We start from the raw sequence: 13,160 nt of genomic DNA on the forward strand, positions 1-13,160 counted from the left end.
AAACAACAGAAACCTCGTATTTTGGGTATGGATTTATTCCAAAATACAGTTTTGTTTTCCAGAATTATTATGAAAGGTCCCTCTCAAGGAGAACAAAATTAAATTGGCAACTAATGCAAAAAACATTCTTAAGCACCAGTGAGAACGTAAAGAGCAGCAGGTTTGTCTTTCATAGAGACATGCAATAAGGAAAGAAAAATACAGCACAAATAAGAGCTCTGAAGAGACTCCTGGATAATAAATTCTGCACATTTAAGTCCTCAGACAGAACCAAAAATAGTATATATAGGACTTGAAAAGCAAAAGCTACAGAAATTTACAGTATACAAAGAAATATAATAGAAAGTATAGTGGCCAAAAAGCAATTTGAAGAAAAACAAGAGAAAGCATCCCTCAAAACCTAACTGCCGAACAATTCTGGTTATTCATTCAACTTCTATCTACACTTGAGAGACTTTCTTTAGTTAAATTTAAAAGTGAAAATAATTAATAAAGTGCAACATCAATATTAAAATGAAATTACTTTAAATTTTTATGAAACTGCATATTGTTTTAAGTCCCCTTAACCATTTAATGACAAATGTCTGCGCTCCATAAACTGAGGGCAATCAGCCATCATTCCACAGATTTATAATGTACAAATAATTTTTAAATTTTGCTGTACTGTATTTTTTAACATGTGTATATAAATACAGTCTATAAACACATAGGAAGATTGCAATTAGTGGATCACATGAAAAATAATATATCTCTATTTGTCCATGTAGAACTACAGAGTGCTTGGCTCCCAGGTCCATTCCCAGCTCTTTAAAAAGAAACCTGCACACTTCTAGATTTCCAGCCCTGTCTTCACATGATTTCTCTGAGTCACCCCTGCTTCCAAACCTGGTTCTACAACAGCACAAACATCCCCACCAGGCTCAAGAACAGCCCAGCCAATGCTGTTGGTGGTCACCAGCTCCAAGCACACAGACCCCCATTTCTCCTCCTCTGACACAGTCAAGATGGACACCAGTAACATATTCTACTATGGCCCTTATCTTCAGAGGCTTCTAATAGCCACAGGAAGGATTTGGGAGCTGTAACCACATCAGTTTCCTGTGACTGGCACTATCAGCACAGAGAAGTTCTGTCTGGCTTTGAGAACAGCATGATTTGAAGACCCCATATTTGGAAGAAAAAGGCCACATTCTTCCCAAAGCCCTGTACATGGAGTCTTTGAGTGCTTTCCTGCTCAGAGATTAAATCTTTTGGAAAGCCTAATGCAGCTAGCTTTACTTCCCCCACTTCTTCATTAACCACATGCATGTAATACAAACATGGTAGATCCAAAAAGCACTGAAAAAACTCCCACTTCACAACATAAAGTAATCGAGGGGTGTCATGTTTGAGGTTGATGAAGCTTGGGAAGTCTCTGAAGTAGTGGTTTCTGGAAAGCTGGGAGAAAAATTCTTTAAACTTGCCTTTTATGTTTTTCTCAGCTTCAATTTAGATCTCTGTGGGTGAACTGTTTGAATTTTTCTAAATCGCTGTGGACAGAACTGATTTAGACTAAAATTATCATACACAACTAAATCTCAGCTTGTCTCAAAGCACCTGGAGAAACATGAAGATCTGAGCATCTTGCACTTCAGCTGATACACAGGACACTGGAGCTGTCTGGAGACAGAAGCACTCTCCTACTCAAGGCACCCACGTTTTGAAGCAAACACAAGTCACCTGTCAAGTGTGGCTCCAAAACTTGGCATGTCCACAGGCATCCGAGTGTGCTGTCCATGAGGAACAGCTCTTCAAGGTTACCTTTCTCCAGCTTGCTTGGAACCACCTCCAGGCCCCTGAAGTCCCCACAAGTGTCATCTCTAACTCTTCCAATGCCAGCAGTGGCTGTGAGGGATGCAGACTTCCCTGTGCCTGAGAGCAAGGGTGCTCAAGAGCCATCTAACCTTCCTCTAGCAGAGCAGCACAGAGGACACAGACACACAGCTTAACTAAAAATTCCTTTCACTGGGGAAAGAAACAAGGAGTTTGGTTTTCATACAAGTAAGGGCTTGATTGACTCTGACATTCCTGAACATCTGTGGCCAAAGTTTTGTGTGGATATGGAAAGAACCATCATGGCTAGGGAAGAACCAAGCACCAGATCTCTGCGTCATTGCAAGAACTGACCACCAGGTCCCAGGGAGCACCTTCAGCTCTCCAAAGCCACAACTGCAAATCTGTGAAGTCATCAGATCTTTGAACAGGTATTTTTGAAATGCTGCATCATCTTCCTCTCATTCTTGCTGAATGGCAAGGTCCAACAGCACCACAGAGGCAGTGAAGCAGCCTGTGACAAACCCCATCCGAGAGAGGCTGAACAATCCTGGCCTATGACAGGGACTAAGGCATGTAGTGAAATCTGACCATCAAAATTCAGATTAAACCATCCTGAAGTTCTCTCAAGTTAAAAACCTGATAAGATTTGGACCTTGCAAGACACTAATTACAAACCCGCCCATCCATCTAAACGTAGCCCATTTACATGGGGTGCTCTGATCCATGCGCACCTTTATAGGCTGCAGTATCCACAGCCAGAGGAAGAACAATAAAAGGTAAAAACTTTGTTGTTTCATGTATGGAAAACTGCCCTGATTACTTTCTTTCATTTGATCCATGTCACAAAGCAGCGAAGGGGAATTTCAGGTCACATTAACAGGAAATATTTACAGAATAGATTTTTTCCTTCTTAGGAAAATTAGGGCTCACATTACAAGATTAATAAACTTATATCAATCCCAAAAGAAACTTCAAAATTCCTTTTCTCTTACAAAATGGATTTCATATGACCAAATTTAGAAAACAGCCATGATTAAAAGCAGAATGCAATTTATTGTTCTTCACATTTTCTCCATATGCCTGGGAGCTTGAGACTGAAGTGGTATTACTGAACACAGAGTGCTAACACTGCTTCTGTAAATCCAGCTCAGGTACAACGGGTCATTTTTCAAATTTAATTCACTGACACAGATCACAATTCCCTAGCTCCTTGATATTTAACTTAAAACTATCCTTGGCACTGAGCTTCATTATATCAACCTGTATTGCTGGGTTGGTTGATTTTTTTTATTTCAGGGGAAGTGACAACATCCCCCAGTTTCCTTTTTCTCATGGTTTTGGCTGCCTCCTCCATCTCACTCTGAAGTTCATCCAAAGTTATGCTGCCAATTCTGAAGCTTTCTGCCACAAGCAATACAGTGATACAACTTCTGTCCGCCACTGGGCTTCGTGGAAGAGGGGATTTCTGTTGAATTACAACAGAATTCTGTTGAATTACAGTGGCTCCCCAAAGCATCAGACTATCATACACTATATAACTTTTCAGTGAATGCATTTCAGTACCTCTCTGGCTGTTTTTTGTCCATATGGCTCCATGAGCTCACTGTGAGTCAACTACCAAGTATGCCAGGCGCCCACCCCAGCACCCAGACCACCCAGAAAACAGAACATAACACTACAAGGGCAGGATGCACGACTTCTACCTCTAGTGCTTCCAGATCAGCTCTCCACGCTGCCTGAAATGTCATAAAGTGAAGAGGATTTGCCGAACCACAACTTCAGTTCAAAAGTTATGGGAACAGTTATGGGAGAGAAACCTGTATTTAAGAACAGTCCATGATCCAGAAAAGCTGAGGAAACACCAGTGTAACTAAGCATAATTACAATTAGGCACGTGTACAGGCTTGTCTAGTCAACAATTACTTTTACCAGCAGCATGAGAATCATCTGTCCAACAGATCAGAGCAGCGCTGCTTCCAAGCCTGCAGAAGATCCATGTGAAGAAGTGGCTATTTGTATAAAGTGAGCATATTGGGGAGTAATTATTGGCATTGGGAAAATCTCGTAATTAGAAACGAGTGGGTGTTCTTTGTTTGTAAACAAATTGCATTTTGGTTCATCAGAGATGCTCCTTTAAGAACAAACTGCAGCAGATGCTGTTTGTGTTCCCAGTGATTGAAAGGCCCCACCTGAATAAGCTATGAAAGGGTCACAATTGCATTTAACCCAGCGCTTTACTGGACAGGAATGCTGTTGGCAGGGGCTGCAGCCAGGCTCCCAGAGCACAGAGCCTGGGGGCTGCTCATCAATTACACAACCTTCTCCTGGAGGTCCCCTCACAGGCGCCAGCAGGAGGGGGTGCAGCTGCTGCCACCTTGTACAGGGCTGGCCACGCTCCGGGCTGCAGCCGTGCCCCGCTCCCCACAGCACCTCCAAGATGAATCCTCCAATATTACAAACTGTGGATCTGCATTATGAGACCTCCCAACAGGATTTTCCATCACAAAACAGCCATGGAAATAGCCTACAGTGATGACAGAAATCCTTGCTACATGTATCCAGGTAGTGGCAAACCCCATCTTCCTGCTATGTGCACACACATGCACAGACTAAACAAACACCAGAAAGCAAACCGGAATTCTCTGCTTGCACCTCACATGAAAGGTTTCCTATTTGGGGCCCATTAACAGCAGAAGGTTCAGGACAGGAGATCAGGGGCAGAGTCACAATATTATTTGTTTTAAAAATGTCTGGGTTGACAAGATGGCAGGTTTTTAACTGATGTGTATCTCTGTGTGAAGGTCAACATCCTTTTTGGATCTTGTTCTATTTTCTGTTTGTTAGCCATTAGAGGCTTTTTTTGTGGGTTGTTTTTTTTTTTGTTTTGTTTTTAAATCAAGGGTTCTTCTTAAAAAAAAATACAGCAATAAAAGAAAAAAAATCCAAAAAAACCAAAAGGAGGAAATAAGAAAAGTCAATTGAGCATGGTATAAACTCCAACACAAACATGGTACAAACATCACCACCTACTGTCCGAAGCAGGACGCTAAATCATTGGCACGGATCTAGACAAACTGCAACAGAAGGTAAAAGCATTTGGTGTAGAGCATCTTAAAAGTCACAGAAGCCACTGGATTCATTACAGTCAAAGGCAGGGTTAACTCGCTTTTTCCCAGGCTATAGTTCTGCATTAATAGCAGCCACCATACTCTGAAGTTCAGCTCCAAAGCTGCTTCATGTCACTGTTTACACTGTCAGCTCATATAAAAAGTTAAAAATAAATGAGTAGATCCACTTGCTGCATCTTGTTGGATAATCGCTTTGAACGGATTAAAAAAAAAAAGACAATTTTGTCTCAAATACCTTAAAAAAAGCGCAACTATTAAACAACAGCCTCACCTTTGCTTAGGATCCTTCTTCAGCAAACCTGACAAGAGGGATTTTGCTTCAGGTGACAATGTGCGTGGAAATCTGATCTCCTCCATAAGGATGAGTTCAAAAAGCTTTTCATGGTCCTGATTGTAGAAAGGGAGCCGGCCACACATCATTTCATACATCACAACTCCTAAACCCCACCAGTCTACCGCACGGCCGTAGTCATTATCCTCCAGAACCTGCAGAATGTAAGGAAAAAGCTTTAGAAGATACTCCCAAACCAGGCATGAACACAGAACTCAAGAAGCAAAATTTACCCCAGCAAGTCCATCTTTCATGACATAGCCAAATCTACAAGTAGAGTATTTGCAGAAGAACCATGTGAAAAGAACTGGTATCCATGCTCACCATCCTAAGTGTGCAGAGGGGGGGAAAAGGAGGCAGCAGGTATGTTACAGCAGCCTCCTTGTCCTCCTTCTCCCACCCTCCCTCACACTATGGTCACAATAAGCACAACCTTTGAAAGTCCAAAGGTCAAGAACTGTTCTCGCATAACAGAGCCAGCTGTTAAACTCTCACTTATTCATCACGAACTGCTCCAAATGGGATCCAAGATTTTAGAAAAACCCCAACCTACCAAGGAGCCAGTACAGGGAGAAAAGACCATCAACCTGCTCCTTCACCAAGCAAAACGCCAAACATATCCATCATCTTCTAATCAACCTGTATCCCAAAGGGGTGGCTCTACACATCCTAAAAGACCACCCACAAATACTCAATGACTAATCTACATTAAACACTAAGTGCCAGAACACCACTCCTAACATCTGACCGGCTTTAAGGTTGTAAAATGGCAGCCAAATCGTCTGGAAATGTTTCCCCTCCAACCCCTTGCCCTGCTCCAAAGGCACTCCTGCCTCTGCTTAGAGGGCTGCAAACGCAGGAACAGTCAGTGGGGTGGATTTCTGCCAGGTCTCACAGCTAAAGGAGCCCAGCACAGTTCATGCTTCCCTTCCCCTGGGCACTTCTACCTAGCAAAGCAGTGGCTGGTGCAGGGACTCAGGACCCCAGCAGTGTTCTCCACCTCTCCTGCTTGCTCCAGAGAAGCTTTGCCATGGTGCATTTCTGATCTTCTGCACAGTGGGTTGCTGTAGGGAGCAGGGAGTTTTGTGGCTGGTGCAGTGGATGTTACATGGACTTCTCTAGACTTTGTGTCTCCTATGCAGTTGTCTGTAGCTGACACCAACATCTCATATTCCAGACCCTGTCCTCAGGTTTTAGTTATCGTCTCTACTCCCTGCAGGGGCCTGCACTGAGCTGCTTACTCTTGCTAAGAGCACAAACCACAACTGCACCACCATCCTGTTTTCTTGCTGCACCGTGTCTTTGTGAGCTTTACATTCCTGCGATTCAGAATACTTAACACTTAAAATTAAAAGAGTAAAAGAGCCTAAGTCAGTGCAAGTTTAACAAAAGCAAGATCTTAGCCTCTAAAAAAACCTTGATCTAAAGGTTTTGCACATAAAAAAGAAGAATTGAGGCACTTCATGTAACAACTCTGTGCACTCTGCCTCTCTTTATTCACTAATTATTCCCCTTAATTATCTGAACGAGGGAGAGGGCCTGCAGTAAAAATCAAAAGGCTGCCAGGTATTAGATTACCCCACGTCGGTCTATTTACAGCATCCCCGGCCGTATGATTCACACCAAACGACAGCTGGCTGTGCAGCTGCCCCCTCCATGTACACGGCCGGCACAGCTGCCGGCCGGGATTCCAGGAGCCAGCCCCGTCCTTCCCCAGGCTCACGGAGATTGTGTGACAATGCAGTTCCCGCTCTGAGTCACCCCGCTCAACCAGCGCTTCCTGTTCACACTCCCCTACACTTGGCTTCCCTAAAATAAAACACTCACACGGCCTCCTATTCGTCTTTTTATTTTTTAAGCTGCTGCAATATGCAGCAATATGCAAGATGCAATAGGAGAGACTGAAAGAAAACCACAGAGACCTTTGTTGTGCATAGTTAATGTTACAGGTGCTTTCGAAATGCAGCAAACACTTCAGATGTTACTTGAAAAAGTGTATTAATACTCTGTATTATACGCCAGATTACTAACTACAATGATTTCCTTCATCTCCATTGATTTTAAACAGAGTATAAAATGCTTATTTCTTCAAAGTTCTTTAGCACAATGAGCATATCCTCGTACTAGTGATTGCACAGAAGAGAGCACTTGTGTATCAAAATATACCATAAAAAAAAGATACTGCATTCATCCATCATTTATTTTAACACACTGGATAGCTGGGGAGCAGAAAAGTAACAAGGTCATTTCACTTAAAGGAAGGGATCATCATTTCCTAACAAGCAGCTCTACACTGTTGTGAGATGGAATTTGGAAAGGACGGCAGAACAGCTGTAAACATCACAGCCATTGATGCATCTGACACATCAAAGTTGACATGGTTCAGTCACTGTCATCCATGCATGAGATTCCAGTATGAACCTAAAAACAACGATGCAACAACTGTACAGACACACTGCTGTGCTGGACTCGAGTTACAAATGCAGACAGGAGCATCGACACCCCTACTTTTAAGGCTGTATGACCTTAAACACACAGAAAATCGCTTGCACACGATTTTCAGATTTTTTGCATACTATCAACCAGATGACAACCAGAATTTAACACTCCAACTCACAGATGGGATTTGCAAGTGAGGGAGAGAACTGAGTTAATCAAAAGGATTTGTCCTTCAGGGTTTTTGGATGGGGTAACTCATCATAAATATTAAAAAGAAAAAATAATAACAACTAATTGAACAGAAAGAACAGCCCAATTGCCTGCACAGGGAATCCCCATACTCCAAGTTAGGAAAACCCAAAACAATAAATATTTTTAGCGTCCTCATAAAATCCTTGATGAGAAACTGAAGTTCAGCAATTGATTTTAAGAGGGAAGCTAAAATAAAAGCCATATTTATGATAATAAACACTCTGTCATGCTGCTAATTACTCTCTGCATCAGTAAATCTCAAATTGTGGTGCATGGACCCCCATTTAGATTCACTGAAGACTTCTGGTGATCCATGGAGAAAAGCTGGCAGTCATCATGAGACTGGCTCCACCTCTTTGCTGCAAGCTACTTTGACAGGTGCCCATGTTCTTCATTATTACAAAGGACTGGAGGCCCTTGAAAGCAGCTGGGAGTTAAAAAAAACAAACACAGAAACCAAACAAAACCCAAGAGCATGCTGCCACCACTATGAAAGCAGGGAGCACAAAAGTGCTGATCAGCAAAGACATCAGCTCTGAGCAGAAATACTCCTCCTCCACGCTGGTTTCCCATCCTTTGTTACTTTTACACAGTTCAATTCTAGGCAGTTTGCAATGCTCAAGTCTCCCAACTCAGAGGAAAGCTGTGCCAGCAATTTATAACCTGCCGTCAGCCCACGGTTCCCTTCTGCGTGTGCTCCGAGCAGGACAGAGATGTCAACGTGATGGGAAGCAAAGCTCCATTACAAGGGAAGCAGCCCTCATGCAAGGCACACCACTTTGGCTCAGGCTCTGTGCCTCTCACCTCCAGGAGTTTGCTTCCACACAGCTCAGAGCGTGGGCAGAGGAACCAGAGCCTGCCCGCAGAGCACCGAGCGTACGCGCATCCCCTACAACCTGACTTCACTTCTCATCCGTCCCTAACTCACTCCCAGCTGTAACACCACCTCTGTTGCACAATTCTGAGTGCTTCCAGGAACAAACCTGCAAACACACATTTGTGTTTTGCACTTGAAAAGGAAAATAAAAAAATTGGCACCAAAATAAATTCCCCAAAATATCCTGTTTGGGAACTGAGATCACTGATCCTGCCTGGATTTATTTCCTCTGAAACTGGAGTGCTCAAATCAACACTGAGAAATATCTTGTGTGCTTTCCTAGTCATAAAATAGTCAGCACTTTTAATGTATACCATGCTAAATAATGTGGAAAAAGCTTGGTCTGTCCTGTTTCTGAAAGCATGTCACCTTTTACTGTCCTCAAATAGTAAAATAACTGGACAATACTTTTACTTCTTAAGTGAAGTCCTATTGATGCCTTTGGAATAGGACAACACATAGAAAGCTGCAAAAAAGGTAATCTCTCATGAAATATCTGAAGTGATTAAAAAGGCTGTTTTTTTTTTAAATTACGTATTTGATACAAGAAACAAGCCCTGTTCCAGTAAAATGTACATATTCCATCAAGTGGAAGAAACTACCATGCCAAAAAATTATCATGTATCATTATGCTAAAGATGTGTTCCAGATCATGATGAATAAAGGAGTCTCAGGATGTGTAATTATATAACAGCAGTTAGTGCATGAGTACATCATGGCACAGGAATTTATTCTGTACTCCTACTGCTACCATGGAAGGCACGTAAGAAGGCACTTCAACACAGCACCCGACATAAACATACCTCTGGCGCAAGATACTCTGGAGTGCCACAGAAAGTCTTCATTGTTGCTCCATCCTTGATACCTTCTTTACATAGTCCAAAGTCTGTTATTTTTATGTGTCCATCTTTATCCAGCATAAGATTTTCCAACTGGGAAAAAAAGCCAAATTAAAAGACATGAGTAACATACATTTGTCCTAAGCAGGATAATCAAAGACATGAATTTTTCAGATCAGTTTTGAACCTCATCCTCACTGGGGTCAGAGTCACAGCAGCTGCCAAAGCATGTAAAATGTAAATATACATTTGTAACATTTTCCTCAGTTTTTAGGGAACATTAAGTAATTAATTTGCAGTCCTGGGGTAACCAACCACAGATAAAGAACACAGAAAATGAACATTTTATTCATGCTTCTACATCATCATCAACAGAACAACAGTTCTTTAGAAAGTATATTAAGTATTCCCTCTCACACAACTTCATCCCTGCTTTTACTCTGATTTTATGAAATAATCTGTACCAGTAAGAAATAGCATAAAATAAATAAAACAGAAATAATATGCAACATTAAGGAACCACTTCCAAAGAGACACTTTAAATGAGAATCACTATATACATTTACTCAGCATATGGTACTCATCCCACTCTGAGCCTCTAATTTTTCAGAAAGTCACTCAGGTATTAGGCCAGTTTCATCAGTGTATCAATAAAGTGCATTACAGGAGAATTATGGTGATATGGGAGATAAAATCCCAGCAGAGATCCCAAAATTAATCTGACATAGTCTGAAAACATTACAGAGCATACTTCATTTTAGACTGCCCCTAAATAAACTACCAGGATCTTCAGGATCTACCAGGAACTTCATCCTATCCTGAAAACTCTTCTCAGGAAGAAAAAAAAATGCTACTGTTGCATTTTCCTCAAGAATTTCTCACATTTTTTGCCCTGAGATACCTTGTTTGGTTGGGTTTCTTTTCCCCTGCTGTGCTCCCTAAGCCTGAAGCTTAGGCAGCTTTCTGACTGCAAGCAGCTGCTATGAAGACGATGTGAACAGAGTGCAAGGAAGCACAGCATCCATGCAGTTTGAATTTCCATCTCTTTGCTAAGACCAGGATTATGTTCCACCATGCAGAAGCATCAGCAAAGCTTCTCTCAGAACATAAGCAGGCAAGTGAAAATGAAACCCCTGTAGCCCAGTAACCCTTCATGTTCTCTGAAATGCTGCCAGAGTCACAATATATGCCTTATGCAGTCTCTTGGACCATCAAAGGGTTTAGACATCCTGTAAAGTCCAGCCCAACAGCTGCAACAACAGTTTGGATAAAGTTCAGTCAGGAAAGGATTTCTTAATAGTTCAGGATCATTTGCTTTTTTTAACAACAAACAAAAAGCCAAGCCCCAAAAGCCTGAAAATGATTTTTCTACATACCTTCAAATCTCTATAAACTACATTCTTCTCTGAATGCAGGTAATCCAGCGCTGAAACAATCTCAGCCCCATAAAACCGAGCTCTGTCTTCAGAGAAGACACGCTCTCTTGACAGATGGAAAAACAACTACAAGAACAATAATTTGTTAACTTTAAATATTTTCTGAATTATGTCTTGCAGTTCCATCCTGCTTGGAAGGTTCTATTACATCTAAGAGAAGGTTCTGTTACCTTCCCATCCTCACCCAACTGTGGCCCCAAATGTGTTTAAAAGCATCATAAATTAAATTATTAGATAATTATGTCATATATTCACAGATGAAAACTGATAGCCAGTTCATGTACTACAGTCTTACAGGTTCAGAAAATCATAAAACTGTTTTTGACTGAACTACAATTACATATTAAAACTACAGCTTAATGCACAATTTAGAGAAATGTTAATATTCCAACTTTTCTTTCCTGACTGTAATAGTAGTTAGCTGTTTCTAGTTCTCCCTCCTGTATAATATTGTACACTCACAATATTAATTTAAGTGTTAAAACTTGTCTGGCAACTAGAGCAACTAGAAAGCAACCTTGCCTTCTTGAACTTCTAAGTGTCAGATTACAATATACTGCTGTCATGTAAAGTATGTACCTATGCCCAAAACCTCTGTGTTCTAAAAATGGAGTTGAAAAAATTGAGTTTTACTTCTTCATGCTAGCTAAACCAGTGAACAGCTCTGTTTAACTTGGACAGCTTGGACTAATTAGAATTGCAAAAATGGACCTTAGCTAAATAATGTCAAGCAAAATTAGCAGTAGAACAGGAAAATCCTAAAGTATTAAACATTATTGTATTTCCCTTACCTCCCCTCCATTAGCATACTCCATAACAAAACACAAGCGATCGTGTGTCTGAAAGGAATACTTTAAAGCCTGAAACAGATTTAAACCAAAACTTAGAAGACAGATCATAGTGACACTTAGGAAAGCATTTTTAATAGAGTTTCAGAAGCAGACATGAAATTTTCTATTTTAGTGAACTTTTTGTTCTTAAATCTTACATAATACTTGTATTTTCCTGTTGCAGCTGAGGACTGATTCACTGCCAACTTATTTCATTAAATAAATTTAATAAAACATTAAACCAATTCCTTGCAGAAGCTATCATCACCTAAAATGCTGTGAAACAAAGTCCTGGCCCATTAATAGGGACTCAAAGTGTACCGACAGTGACTGTGAAGTTTCCTCCTCTGGCCACAGGTTCAGCTGACACATCGAAGGCCACAAGCAAACCCTGGAGCACAAGGTTTCACCACACTCTTATATGAAACACACAAGTATTTTCACACACCAGCTCCCTTGCCTCTGCCCTGCTGCTCCCTGCTGATGGCCCTCCAGGGGATTGCCCAACACTGGCAATACCAATTTGTGAGCAATTCACAAAAACAGACCGGATGGAGGCTGTGATGGAGAGTCACAAGGTGCCTGTGTATAGCCCAGTCACATGGATTCCCGTGGCAAGAGTAACATCAACTTGTTTGCCACAGTATCAAGATTTTTCATCACAGAATATGCTGAACTGGAAGGAACCCACAGGGATCAAGTCCAGCTCCTGGCCCTGCACAGGACCACCCCAAGAATCCCACCATGGGCCTAGAGTGTTTTCCAAATTCTCCTTGAACTCTGCCAAGCTGCTGCTGTGATAATTTCCCTGGGGAGTCCCTGAGTTCAGGGCCCAACTACTCTCTGGGTAAGAACCTTTTTCTACTACCCAAGCTAAACCCAGTCTTGTAACTAATATCAAGACAGGCCTTGCTCTGGATACTTGAGTTTATAAAAGCATTAAAAAGAAAATACTGCATATGATATTGTTATCTTCATTACAAGGGATGATGCTTTTCAACAAGTCATATTTTTTCTGGGAAAAATGAAGGACCAAGCTTTAGACATGTCAACATTATTGATTTTACTCAACAGAGGCAATTTTTACTTCCAGAGATCATGATTAAAAGGTCTGAATTCCAGCTAAGCCCTTATACCTGGCCAAAGGAAATAACCAGGATCTGACATAGTCTCTTAAAGGCTTTAAGCAGTTGTAAACAATTCAGAGGCAACT

At 41.4% G+C, this 13,160-nt stretch overlaps 1 protein-coding gene across 2 annotated transcripts in view; it reads right to left on the reverse strand.

The window, feature by feature from the left end:
* Nucleotides 1-13,160, reverse strand: part of AKT1 (AKT serine/threonine kinase 1) — a 76,781-nt gene that overhangs the window by 8,721 nt on the left and 54,900 nt on the right. For both annotated transcript variants that reach the window (XM_058849166.1, XM_058849174.1), the window contains exons 8-11: nt 11,909-11,977; nt 11,058-11,183; nt 9,646-9,774; nt 5,215-5,429 (exon numbers count right to left, since the gene is read on the reverse strand). In XM_058849166.1, coding sequence (XP_058705149.1) covers nt 5,215-5,429; nt 9,646-9,774; nt 11,058-11,183; nt 11,909-11,977 — 539 coding nt within the window. The remainder of the gene's footprint in view (nt 1-5,214; nt 5,430-9,645; nt 9,775-11,057; nt 11,184-11,908; nt 11,978-13,160) is intronic.

This window comes from Poecile atricapillus, chromosome 1 (assembly GCF_030490865.1).
Source record: "Poecile atricapillus isolate bPoeAtr1 chromosome 1, bPoeAtr1.hap1, whole genome shotgun sequence".
NCBI lineage: Eukaryota > Metazoa > Chordata > Aves > Passeriformes > Paridae > Poecile > Poecile atricapillus.